The sequence below is a fragment of the Aedes albopictus genome, chromosome 2, assembly GCF_035046485.1.
Source record: "Aedes albopictus strain Foshan chromosome 2, AalbF5, whole genome shotgun sequence".
Lineage (NCBI taxonomy): Eukaryota > Metazoa > Arthropoda > Insecta > Diptera > Culicidae > Aedes > Aedes albopictus.
The window spans coordinates 464,437,523-464,451,130 of record NC_085137.1 but is presented as its reverse complement, the minus strand read 5'-3'; the positions used below and the strand labels follow the sequence as shown (position 1 = coordinate 464,451,130).

General features: G+C 41.6%; 1 protein-coding gene across 2 annotated transcripts in view; it reads right to left on the bottom strand.

The window, feature by feature from the left end:
• Positions 1–8,804: 8,804 nt before the first annotated feature.
• LOC109407770 (uncharacterized) overlaps positions 8,805–13,608 on the bottom strand; it is a 38,985-nt gene continuing 34,181 nt past the window's right edge. For both annotated transcript variants that reach the window (XM_019680945.3, XM_019680946.3), the window contains exon 5: positions 8,805–13,563. In XM_019680945.3, coding sequence (XP_019536490.3) covers positions 12,328–13,563 — 1,236 coding nt within the window. In that variant the 3' untranslated portion in view covers positions 8,805–12,327. The remainder of the gene's footprint in view (positions 13,564–13,608) is intronic.

The following is a 13,608-nucleotide window of genomic DNA, read 5'->3' as shown; positions in this document are numbered from 1 at the left end:
ATTCTCTTGGAGTCCCTTGAGGTTTTTTTTTTCTCGAGTTCCTTAAGGCATTTCTCGATTATTTTTTCCAGAAATTTCCTCAGAGATTTCTTTAAAAACGGACTTTCCAGGAATGGCTTCGGGGATGTCTCCTAGAATTATTGGCGGGATTTTTTCTGGAATTCCTCTAAGAAAATCCTCAAAAACTCCACCAGGAATTTCCCCAGGAACGCTTTCCTTTCAGGAATTTTGTGGGGTTTCCTTCTGGAATTCTTTCTCCTGGAATTGTTGAATATATTTTCAGGAACTCATTTAAGGATTTCTTCTCAAATTCTTTCAAGGATTTCTCCAAGTGATTTCTCCAGGAACTCCTTCGTGGATTTCTGCAGGAGCATCTTCGGGGATTCCTGGGATTTCTCTAGGAATCCCTTGACGGATTTTTCAAGGAATTCCTCCACAAATTTGTCCTGGAGTTGCTCAATCGTTTTTTCATGAGTTTCTTGAGAGACTTCTCCAGAACTCCTTCAATAATTTCTCCAGGAATTTCTTCAAAGATTCACCAAAAAGTGTTTTCCAGGGATTTCTTCAGAAATTTCTTCTTGGAATCATTTTTAGATTTTTCCTGGAATTCTTTGAGCGATTTCTCCTGAAGTTACTTGATAATTTTCTCTTGTGATTGCTGGAGAGATTTTTCCAGGTGCTGTTTCTGGGATTCCTCAAGGACATCTTTCAGGGATTTCTTCAGTTTTTTTTCAGAAACTTATCGGAGATTCTTCTTGGATTTGCCCTGAAATTGCTGGAGAGATTTCCTCAGGACAGTTGGTCGGGGTTCTGCTAAACCGAACTAAGTGCCAAAAACTTTATTCCGAGATAATTAAGTTTAAACTTCAACCACTCACAAATAAACAACAGCTAGCATTATTTGAAACTTTTCCACACACATGTAACTTACAAGCCTTTATGAATCATCAGAGACGAAGAATACATGTAAATTATTTGAAATCATTGAAATAATTACAATTAATTTTTCAGTACTTCGCACTCAGTTCACTCTGGCTGAACAAAAACATTGGAATATGGTTTATAGTTCAGTGTGGCTGACTGCGTTTCTTTGTTTCATAGAAAACCATTCGGATTGTGAAAAAAAAACTCGATTCGTCATCGACCATGAAGTTGAAATCGATATAACTCACAATTCTTTACATGAATAAGAGAGGACGCGTTTATTATGGTAGCATGGAGGTCTTAAAATAGTTTGAAATATGAACGGCGGAAGCCCTCCTAGCTCAGCCCTTCCCACCTATGTTTTTTAATAGGCGGTGCATGTGCAGGCACAGAGCAAGAGTGATTATGTAAAATGATGTCTTTGCATGTCCTGAGGTCCTGAGATGTGAAAATGGAGTAATTTGTGTACATCAAATTTATACTGGTCGAAGAAAACCATGAAAATGATCTGCCAAAGTGAACTAAGACAAAAAAAATCGAAAATATTAAAGAGATTCGAACTTGGGTCCTTTGAGTGATAACCAAGCACGTTACCTCTAGGTCATTTTACTTAACTGAAGGTCGGTCGTTAAGTCTAAATCAAGTTATAAACATTCTTTTCTAGCATGGATTTCGTGAAAACGCCATTTTTCGATCAGCCAAAGCGAACCAAGTGTTTGATTTTTTTCAAGCTTTATTATTCTTATTAGCCTTGTTGTTCAATGACGGCTTCTGTGTTAAATTATCAGTATGAGGTGTGTCGACATAACGCAGGTATTTAAAACCAGTTGATTTTTGTATTGTTGAGAATAAATAGATTCTAAAATGCAGTGGACTTGGTTCGGTCTGGCTGAATGTGATTTGGAAAAATGGCGATCAGCACCATCGACACATAATTGTATCCTCCAACATCCGTATTTCTAATAACGTGTTCAATTCTCCCACAGGTTGTTACAATGAGTCGGTTGGAAGTTAGAAATTTGACGGCGATGAGCATAACTTGAAATGTTCTTCATGTGGACCAACACTAAAACATTTCGCTGATTCTATGGAATGGTTTACAGTTCACTCTGGTTGGATGCAATTTTATTTTTTGTATGTTCTGCCAAACAGAAATTTTGAATTTACTCCACGAAGAGCTGTCAGAATTACTGCATTTTTACATAGAAGGAGGATCATCAATTTCTTCATCCAATGGTAAAGAAAACTGAATTTTTCAAAAAATGGTCTTTGGTTCGGTTTAGCAGAACCCCGACCAGTTGTTTTGATTCCCCAAAACTACAACGCCGATATAAGTGACCAAAATTTCCACAGGAATTCTTTTAAAGTTTCTTCAGGAACTCATTTAGGGATTTCTTTTCATTCCTTGCTGAGCGCTTATACGAGTCGGTCGACAAGTTCCCGGTCTCATCACAAGGTACAATTTGCAGACAGTTTTTTCGGTCTTTTTCCCCACCGCCCGCGTGGGTTTTTGGTCGAGTAAAAAGTTTAATTTAGTGCAAATTTAAGTGCCATAGGTGATTGCGCCTGCGAAGGGAGCGAACTAGGTAGACTTAGTTCTACATAGTATCGTGCCACCTGATAATTATAATCGCCGACAGCTCAAAACGGTGATTGATTTTATTCGTTCGAGTACTACCTACGGTCGTAGGTAGCCGTTGCCAACACACAGGACGGACGAACGGACAGCTGCTACACTCACATCGAGTCCATACGGCTAAGTATAACATTGTATTCAAATTGAATCGAATTTCGCTCGCTTCTCCGAATCGGTATTGTTTTCAAGGTTGTTTTTTTTGCTCCACCTCTGTTTCCCCCTGTAAGCTGTTTTATGCATTGGGGTGCGTCAAAGTTCAAATCGCATTCGGCATAAAATAGTTTGGATTGTATTGGACGTTTGGTTTGTTTTTTTTTTTCTTTTCTTTGGTGCATTTTCTTTTCTCTCATTTGGTGCGGAATAGTAATTCCCACATGGAAGTTTCAAATGGAGGCGAAACGCCTCCAAAAGATATCATTGCTCGAACGCGATTTTACCAACCATCTTCGCCTGGGCCTTGGGTTGTCTATTTCCGGCGCAAAAACAAACCGTTGAATGTACTCTCAATCTCTCGAGATCTGACGCGTAAGTATCCTGGGACTGTTATTCACCAAGTGAAACAGACCAAGCTGCGTGTAACTGCACCTAGTTACAAAGCAGCAAATGAAATTGCTCAGCACGAAGCGTTTAGCTGTGAATATACGATCTATGTGCCGGCACGAGAAGTAGAGGTGGAGGGGAAGATCCTCGACGAAATGCTGACGTGCGAGGACATCAAGAGCGGATTCGGACGCTTTAAGAATAGATCTATCCCCGATGTGGCAATCCTAGATTGTAAGCGGCTGTCTAAGGCTTCCATTGAAGGGAGTGAGAAAGTGTACTCGCCATCAGCGTTTTTTCGAGTGACTTTCCCAGGTTCCGTCCTCCCAGAATTTGTAGTCATTGATGGTGCTTTTTACCCAGTGCGTCTTTTTAGGCCGAAGGTATTCAATTGTACCAAATGCAAGCAGTTTGGTCACAGTGATAGCTTTTGCGACAACAAGCCCCGTTGTGGCAAATGCAACCAGGCTCATTTAGAGGACTCTTGCACACAGGAAGCTGAAAAGTGTAGCTACTGTGGCGGAGATCCACATGACTTGCAAGATTGCCCGGCCTATAAAAGACGCATTAAAAATGAGAGTCGTTCTATCATAAGGCGCTCCAAACAGACATATGCGGAGATGGTGAAATCTTTTAAAACACCAGAATCCGTGTCTGAATCAGCTGTCCCAGTTGAAAATCCCTTTCACGAGTTGTCTTCTGATGATCAGGACGATGACGAAACTGATGAGGGTGGATCTTCTTCGGAGGTACACGCACCTGGAAAAAGGAAGTCATCATCTTCCCCGGGATTGCGCCGAAAGGTCTTTTTGAAATCTTCCCTCAAAAGTTTGCCTAATACAAAAGGAAGCGGAGTAAATTTAAAAACTCCGAACAAACAGGCCCCTGATTACTCAGTTCCATGCTGCAGTAAAGACCCAGTGAATCCGCCTCCGACTGTAAAATATACTTCAAAAAAAAGCATTCGACAAAGTAGCAAGAAAAAGGCTACAAAAGCTCCTCGAACTTCAACTAAACCTCCCAAACCCAAAAGAGGACTGCTAACTTTCAGGGTTCTTGTGGATCGCTTATATGATGCCATCGGCCTTCCGGACACACTTCGAGGCATTATTGATATTTTTATCCCAACAGTAGAAGAATATCTTCGGAATTTGACACAATCATGGCCCCTCCTTGCTTCGCTCATATCTTTCGATGGCTAATTCATCAAGTGAGGTACAAGATATGATCACTGTGCTACAGTGGAACTGTCATAGTTTAAAACCTAAATTAGACCTGTTTAAGTTTTTGATTCACAACTCAGATTGTGATATATTTGCACTTTGTGAAACATGGCTCTCTTCTGAAGATGAACTCAACTTCCACGATTTCAACATAATTCGCCAGGATAGAGATGACCATTACGGGGGAGTACTCTTGGGGATCAAAAAATGTTACTCATTTTATAAAATTCCAATCCCGACTCATCCTGGCATAGAAATTGTCGCTTGCCAAATAAACGTAAAGGGTAAAGATCTTTGCGTAGCTTCCGTTTACATTCCTCCAGGTATTTCAATTAACCGCCGTCATCTTTGGAATGCAGTTTCTGCACTATCACATCCAGTTTTAATTCTGGGTGATATGAATTCACATGGTACTGGGTGGGGCGAGCCATATGACGATCGCAGAGCGGCTATTTTCTATGATTTGTGCGACGATTTCACTTTGAACGTTTTGAATACAGGTGAAGTGACACGCATTGCATCCGACGGTAAAGAAAGTCGGCTTGACCTTTCTTTGGGATCAAGTTCACTATCATTCGATTGCTCGTGGAAGGTGATCGAAGATCCTCATGGTAGTGATCACTTGCCCATTATAACCACCATAAAACATAATTACGAAAGGTCAGACGAGCCAATTCAGGTTCCTTTTGACCTCACTAGGAATATCGATTGGCAAAAGTATGCAGAAGCGGTATCTTTTGGGGTTGAATCATCCAATCCTCTCCCACCTTTGGATGAGTATCGATTCCTGTCTGAACTAATTTACAGAAGTGCATTAGAATCACAAAAACGACGCGTTCCAGGTGCAACCTTCAAAAGAAGACCAGCCACACTTGGCTGGGATGATGATTGCACTCAATTGTATCTTAAAAAATCTGATGCCTTCAAAGCTTTTCGTAGGCATGGCACCTCGGATCTTTATCAAGAGTACGCAAAGCTTGAAAGACAACTGAGGAACTTGCTAAAAGCGAAAAAGCGTAGTTATTGGCGACACTTCATTGAGGGTCTCTCAAGAGAAACTTCGATGACAACGCTTTGGAGAGTGGCTCGCAACATGCGAAACCGCTCATCTTCTAATGAGAGTGATGAATACTCCAACCGTTGGATATTCAGCTTCGCGAAAAAAGTCTGCCCAGACTCAGTCCCAGCACCACCGATTTCTTGGGAATCAATCTCAAGAGGCGGTTCTCTGGACAGACCATTCTCAATGCTGGAATTTTCTATAGCTCTTCTTTCATCAAACAATTCTTCTCCGGGACGCGATATGATAAAGTTCAATCTTCTTAAGAATCTCCCAGATATCGCAAAAAGACGATTACTAGACCTGTTCAACTCATTCATGGAGAACAACATCGTTCCGCATGAATGGAGACAGGTCAAAGTAATAGCTATTCAAAAGCCTGGTAAACCAGCGTCTGATCATAATTCATACCGCCCAATTGCTATGTTATCATGTTTAAGGAAATTGTTGGAAAAAATGATCCTATCGCGACTTGACCATTGGGTTGAATCGAATAACTTGCTTTCAAATACACAATTCGGGTTCCGCAAGGGCAAAGGAACAAACGATTGTCTAGCGTTGCTTTCAACAGATATTCAACTGGCCTTTGCGGAAAAGGAGCAATTGGCTTCAGTTTTCTTGGATATTAAGGGCGCTTTTGATTCAGTTTCCATAGAAATATTGTCAGAAAAACTGCACAATAGTGGACTACCCGGACTTTTAAACAATTTCTTGTACAATTTGTTGTCAGAAAAACATATGAGCTTCAATCTCGGACAACTGACAACTTCCAGAATTAGCTACATGGGCCTACCCCAAGGCTCATGTTTAAGTCCCTTGCTTTATAATTTCTACGTGAAAGACATTGATAGCTGTCTGGAAGGACAATGCACGCTAAGACAACTTGCAGATGATGCTGTGGTTTCTCTCAAAGGCCCACATGCAGAAATGTTGCAAAGACCATTGCAAAATTCCTTAAACAATCTTTCCATTTGGGCAAGAAATTTAGGGATCGAGTTTTCTCCGCAAAAAACTCAATTGGTTGTGTTTTCTAGGAAGCGGAACCCAGCCCAACTGAAACTCAATCTTTTGGGAATAGAAATCGACCAATCTTTGACTTCGAAATACCTTGGGGTCTGGTTTGATTCAAAAGGCACTTGGGGTACCCAAATCAAGAATTTGGTGCAAAAATGTCAACAAAGGATCAATTTTCTACGCACAATTACCGGAACATGGTGGGGTGCTCACCCGGAGGACCTCATAAAACTTTACAAAACGACTATTCTCTCTGTTATTGAATATGGCTCTTTCTGTTTCCACTCAGCAGCAAACTGCCACCTATTAAAGTTGGAACGAATTCAATATCGTTGTCTGCGTATTGCCCTCGGCTGCATGCACTCAACGCATAATGCGAGCCTAGAGGTCCTGGCAGGGGTGAAACCTCTCCAGAACCGCTTCTGGGAGCTCTCGCTAAGGTTACTTATTAAGTGTGGAGTGAGCAACACACTTGTGATTGAAAACTTCGAAGAAATGCTTACTCTGAATACTCAGTCAAAATTTATGAGAATCTATCTTTTCTACATGTCATCTGACATAAGCCTCCCAGGTTATAATCCACCTCGTGTACACTTCACCAATGACAGTTCCTCTGTTAAATACGATCTGTCCATGAAACAAGCTATTCATGGAATTCCAGATCAACTTCGATGTATATCTATTCCTCGCATTTTTAACGAAAAGTACCAACATGTCAATTCCTGTAAGAGATTCTTTACTGATGGATCTCGCATAAATGGATCCACTGGTTTCGGTGTCTTCAATGAAAATTCCACCGCCTTCCGCAAACTTCAGGAACCTTGCTCGGTTTATGTTGCTGAGCTGGCAGCAATCAACTTCGCTTTGGGGATGATTTCCAACATGCCCGTAGACCATTTCTTCATCTTCTCGGATAGCCTTAGTTCTATTGAGGCACTCCGGTCGATGAAACCTGTAAAACATCCATCTTACTTTCTTACAAAAATAAGGGAGCAGATGGGTGCACTGGTCGAAAGATCATATAAGATTACCTTTGTATGGGTCCCCTCGCATTGCTCAATTTATGGCAATGAGAAGGCGGACTCTCTCGCAAAGGTGGGCGCTCAGGAAGGTGAGATCTATGATAGAAGAATTTCACATGATGAATTTTTCCATTTTGTTCGCCAGAGTTCTCTTCAAAGTTGGCAAAATGATTGGCGAGATGGCCAGCTGGGACGGTGGTTACATTCTATTATTCCTAATGTTTCCTTGCGAGCGTGGTGGCATGGTTTGGATGTAAGTCGAAATTTCATTCGCGTAATGTCAAGGCTTATGTCCAACCATTACTCGCTAGATGCGCATTTACACAGGATTAACCTCGCGTTGAGCAATGTTTGTACTAAGTGCGGTTCCGGTTATGATGACATCGACCACGTAGTTTGGCAATGCCCGGATAATGACGCCTCCAGAGCACTACTTTTGGATACCCTTGAGGCCCGAGGTAGACAACCCTTTGTTCTTGTGAGAGATGTGTTGGGCACTCGCGATGTCACTTATATGCTATGCATTTACGACTTTCTTCGTTTGTCTTGTATAAAGGTTTAATTCTCTTGTGTTTTCTCCCCCAGTTTTTTTTTCTCTGTTTTCGTCTTTGTGTTGTTCCTGGCCATCCGGCAGATGAAAAGCCCGCTACAATCTGGTGCTGAATCACTATGAAGACAACGAACTCGCCATTACGTTATACCTTCCGGATGAGCTTCAGAGAACCCTTACCCCCAGTCCTTACCACGCCCATCCTAAAAGCATATGTGACCCACTAATCTCGAGCTGCCACGAGTATCCTGGCTCCGTCCCCTACTAACTATGTTGCATAAGAATTATATTTGTACATAAAATACAAAAAATGAATTTTGGCTCCGCAAAGCGTTAAACGCGATTGAGCCCCAAATAAATGAACTAGTTAAAAAAAAAAAAAGGGATTTCTTTTCGAATTTCTTTAGATTTTTTTCTCTTGAAATCACTTGAGGGGTTTCTTCTCTCATTCCTTGAGGAATTTCTCAATAAATTTCTCCAGAAATTTCTCCACAGATTCCTTCAGGGACTTGTCCAGGAACGGCTTCTGGGATGTCTCCTAGAATTATTGGCGGGTTTTTTTTCTGGAATTCCCTGAAGGAAATCTTTAAAAACTCCATCAGGGATTCCTCCAGGAACGCCTTCCCTTCAGGAATATTGCGGGGGTTACTTCTGGAATACCTTCTCCAGGAATTGTTGAAGATTTTTTCAGGAACTCATTCAAGGATTTCTTCTCAAATTCTTTCAAGGATTTCTCCAAGCGATTTCTCCAGGAACTACTTCGAGGATTTCTGCAGGAGCATCTTCGGGGATTCCTGGGATTTCTCTAGGAATTTCTTGACGGATTTTCAAGGAATTCCTTCACAAATTTCTTCTGGAAGTTCCTGAAGTTCCTCAATCGTTTTTTTAGGAGTTTCTTCTGAGACTTCTCCAGAACTCCTTCGGGAATTTCTCCAGGAATTTCTTCAAGGATTCACCAGAAAGTGTTTCAGGATTCTTTTCCCAGGGATTTCTTTAGAAATTTCTTCTAGGAATAATTTTTAGATTTTTCCTGGTATTCTTTGAGAGATTTCTCCTAAAGTTACTTGAGAATTTTCTCCTGTGATTGCTGGAGAGATTTTTCCAGGAGCTGCTTCTGGGATTCCTCCAGGATATCTCTCAGGGATTTTTTCAGTTTTTTATTTCAGAAATTCATCGGAGATTTCTCCAGGATTTGTCCTGAAATTGCTGGAGAAATTTCCCCAGGGCAGTCGTTTTGATTCCCCAAGACTGCAGCGCCGATATAAGCTACCAAAATTTTCTCAGGAATTCCTGCAAGGTTTCTTCAGGAACTCATTTAGGGATTTCTTTTCGAATTTCTTTAGGATTTTTTTCTCTTGAAGTCACTTGAGGGGTGTCTTCTCAAGTTCCTTGAGGAATTTCTCCAGCAATTTCTTCACAGATTCCTCCAGGAACTTGCCTAGGAACGGCTTCTGGAATGTCTCCTAGAATTATTGGCTGGATTTTTTTCTGGCATTTCTCATGCATATCTTTAAAAACTCTCTCAGGGATTCCTCCAGGAACTCCTTCCTTTCAGGAATTTTGCAGAGTTTCCATCTGGAATTCTTTCTCCTGGAATTGTCGAAGATTTTCAGGGTTTTTCTTCTCAAATTCTTTCAAGGATTTCTCCAAATGGTTTCTTCAGGAACTCTTTCGTTGATTTCTGCAGGAGCTTCTTCAGGGACTCCTGGGATTCCTCTAGGAATTCCTTGACGGATTTTCCAAGGAATTCCTTCAGAAGTTTCTCCTGGAACTGTTTGAGGAATTTGACCTGGAGTTCCTTGTGCTTTTTTCAATAGTTTTTTCAGAGACTCCTCTAGGAACTCCTTTAGGGCTACAGGATTTTTTAAAGGATTCACCAGAAAGTGCGTGAGATTGATAGAACGATTTTTCCAGGCAGGAGCTCCTGCGGGTGTTCTTCCAGAAAATATTTCAGGGAATTCTTCAAAGTTTTTATTTTCCAGTAATTCATCGGAGATTTCTCTTGGAATTGCTGGAGAGATTTCTCCAGGACAGTCGTTTTAATTCCCCAAGACTACAGCGCCGATACAAGTGACTAAAATTACCCCAGGAGCTACTTCAAAGTTTCCTTCAGGAATTCCTTTTGGGATTTCTCCAGAAACTTCTTCAGGGATTTTACCCGAAAATAAACCAGGGGTTTCTCCAGAAAATCCTTCAGAACTTTTTCCAGGAATTTCTTTAGGGATTCCTTCAGAAATTCGTTAAAGGACTTCTCCAGAAAAACCTCCAGACATTTCTACCGAGGGCTTTCGCCTGACAATCCGTCAGGGGTTTCTCTCGGTGTTCATTCAAGGATTCCCCTAAAAATTTTTGTTTTCAGGAATTCCTCCATGAATACCTTCAGAGATTTTGCCAGGACCCCTTTAGCAACTCCTTCAGGGTTTTTTAAGGAATCATCTACAGGAACTCCTTTGGGAATTTCTTCTGGAATTCTTCCAGGAATTCCTTCAAAGGTTCCTCATGAAGTTCATCCAACGATTCTACCTGAACTTTCTTTTGTGATTCTTCTGAAGTTTCTTCAGTGATTTATGAAGGAGTTTTTCAAGGAATTCCCTCAGGAACTTCTTCGAGAATGCTTCCAAGAGTTTCCCCAGAAGCATTTTTCCGGGATCCGCATTTTTCTGTACAATATCATCGCTCAGCTGCACAGCTTGCTCTTCCGTAAATTGAACTATTTTGGAATTTTCTGGAGCATGTGTCGATACCTGTCCACGATTCGTATTTCGTCGAACATAACACTTGAGGAACTTCCATAGCCATAGATCATATAGACAGACAGAAAGGAAATTTGGAGAGGACGCTTTGAGTGAATAACTGTGGAAATACTCGCAGAACACTGAGCTGAGAAGCAGGCTTTGTCCCAGTTGAAGTAGAAGAGCAAGTCTTGAGCAATCCATCCTCAACGATCCGTACTGCGCTCTGTTTACGTTATGAAGTACTACTACCAACCACCGGTGGTAATATTTTACCAACGATGATGTGAAAGCGCGGTGCGAAAACGGATGGGTATCAGAAATGCAACTAGTTCACATGAACGAGCCTGGATAAAACAAAGAGAGAAACGTCAAAATTAGAACAGTTGATTTGCTGTCATCCCCAGTTCCAATCGAGTAGGAGACCTGTCAAAACGACAAGGATTCGCCATTTTGGTATACTCGAGACAGTTTAGTTCACATAGCTCTACTACTCACCGACTTAAGGACGGACTTGTTAGAATCCCAACATGGCCGCCACAATGGCCGACTTTGTCACCTACTCACGATTTCGAGGGCACAAATCTCTTCGTAAACAAAACCAGCGCACCTGATCTTCTTATTTTAAGCTTATTACAAGTGAGCAAGAACAGAATAATAAACTGCTTTGTTGTGTAACGCTTGCTTCTTGAGATTTGTGCGTTTGAAGTTTTGATGCAGTGTTGAAGTGGGATGTCAAGACGTTTGTCCTTAATACACTTAATACACTGGTGGGGATAGTCTTATACGCTGCTTTTACCAACTTTGACCGTGCGTAAAAAATTGCATATCAATTCAAAACGGATAGCTAATCAGTTGTTAATAAAATTCCTTCTACTACAGAATTGAAAAAAAAACCATTTAATTTTTCGATCAACAAGTACAACATGGCGACCGTAACATATTATCAATTGACAGATTTAAACCATTTTTAATATCTTTCTTTACGCCATTTTGGTTCCTCAACGATCAAAATACATGTTTGAGTTATTTGCATAAGGTTCTAAATGAAAAAATAAACAAAGAAGAGAAGAAGCCATCTCTATGATTTAAAACTAACGTATTATGCTTAAAATAAGCATATAGACATATTTTCCGTTCTGAATATTAGATCCAATTTAAATTTATGACGAATTGATCACTGGTATATAGAGACAAAAAATTCTCATGTTCATCTGAATTGCAAAGATTAACTGTCTCGGAAGACTGAAAACCCGGGGTGATGAATCTCTGGATATTCAGTTTGGGAAAGACCAATTTACACTGCATGATATTTTAGTATAATTTCGCAAAAATAAGCTTTATATTGGCAAGCATGTTTACTAAGCGCCATTTAGTACTTCCATCGTTGAAATAAAGCAAAAAATTACTTGACTTCCAAATAGGATCAATAACTTGATAAAAAAAAATACCAAAACCAGAACCTACCTTTGAAGGAAAAAAACTTGTATAAAAATAAGCAGGACTCTGTTGATCTTGGGATCTGTGCGCTAGGCTTTTGTTTTGATTGCCTCAAACATCGTTTACACACTTATTGTCACAATAAACGCTACATTAAAAGCCCACCACAACTCACTTTCTACCACCCTATCCACCCTTCTTCCGCAAACAGTAGCAATACTTTCTCAGGTAATCCACGTGCATACACTCGCTCTGACTAGCATACTCATTCAGCCGGCTGATCGATCCGGTCACCTCGAACGGCGTCTTCGACTGGTCCCGCTTGGTGTAGTGCCTGACCGTCGTCTCGAACTTGCCCGACCCAGGTTTGGCATCGAAGATCAACAAATAGTCCGTATGCGGTTCCGGTGCATCCGGGTATCTGGCCACCTTGGCCAGCGAGATCGATTTCAACTGAATCTTGGCACAAAGTTTCTTGGTCAAATTTTTCTGATGATCCTCCAGGTCCCGGTTGATCGAGTCGATCACGAAGCTGATCACCTCGTGGACGATCTTGGCGCTTTTGTCGATCTTTTCGAAGTTCGAACAGGTGCACCAGTGCGGTGCGATAGACGTTTCCTCACAGGATCGGTTCCAGGGCATTTCCTGGAACATGCTCTGGCAGTTGGGACAGCTGAAAGGAGGCGGAAGGTTGTCAACCCGTTCCGAGAGCTCCAGGACGTGTTTAAGAGTTGCGTGGAGATCATAAGGATTGGTCAGTCGGTTTCGGTTGATTTTCAATGCTTGAACCGCTTCCGGGTGTTGTTCTTTGAACCATTCCGGTAACCACAGGAACATAAAAGGAAGTCGCTCTTCGAGCCAACCGGTCAGCAGAGATCGAACCGCTCCGAAGCGCAGGCCGTGATCGCTGAAGAACACCACCATACTGTTGTTCAGGATGCCTCGGTCATCTAACTGTTCGAGGTAGTACTTTATCCGCAGATCCATAGATGATGGATCACTGATGTCGTTGTGACTGAACGTGTTAGTCCAGAAGAGCCCAAAACTAGGCTCATCTTTGTAGAACGTCGCAAAATCCAATGCATATCTGTAGATGAAGTCCGCGTAGTTTTCATAGCCCAGACACATGGTTAGAGAGCTTTTGAGCTTCTTTACTAGATTCTTCTCCGCTGCCAGTGCCATTGGTCGTAGGTAGTAGTCCGTGGGAGGTTTAACAAACCCGTACTTGTGGTAGTTGAACGTGTTGATGCTGGCCTCGTCCTCAGCATAGGCCGTAACGTAACCACTGTTGGTGAACATATTCCACACGAACGGACACGTCTCCAGTTGACCTACCTTACGTGGGTTACACGTGTCGTAAGCCAGGGTGCTGTTGTACCCAGTCAGGATCGCCATCAGGTTCGGGAACGTATTGTCGTCGATCTACAAGAAAAATCCCAAAAAATTAGAAATCCTATGTCCCAGAAC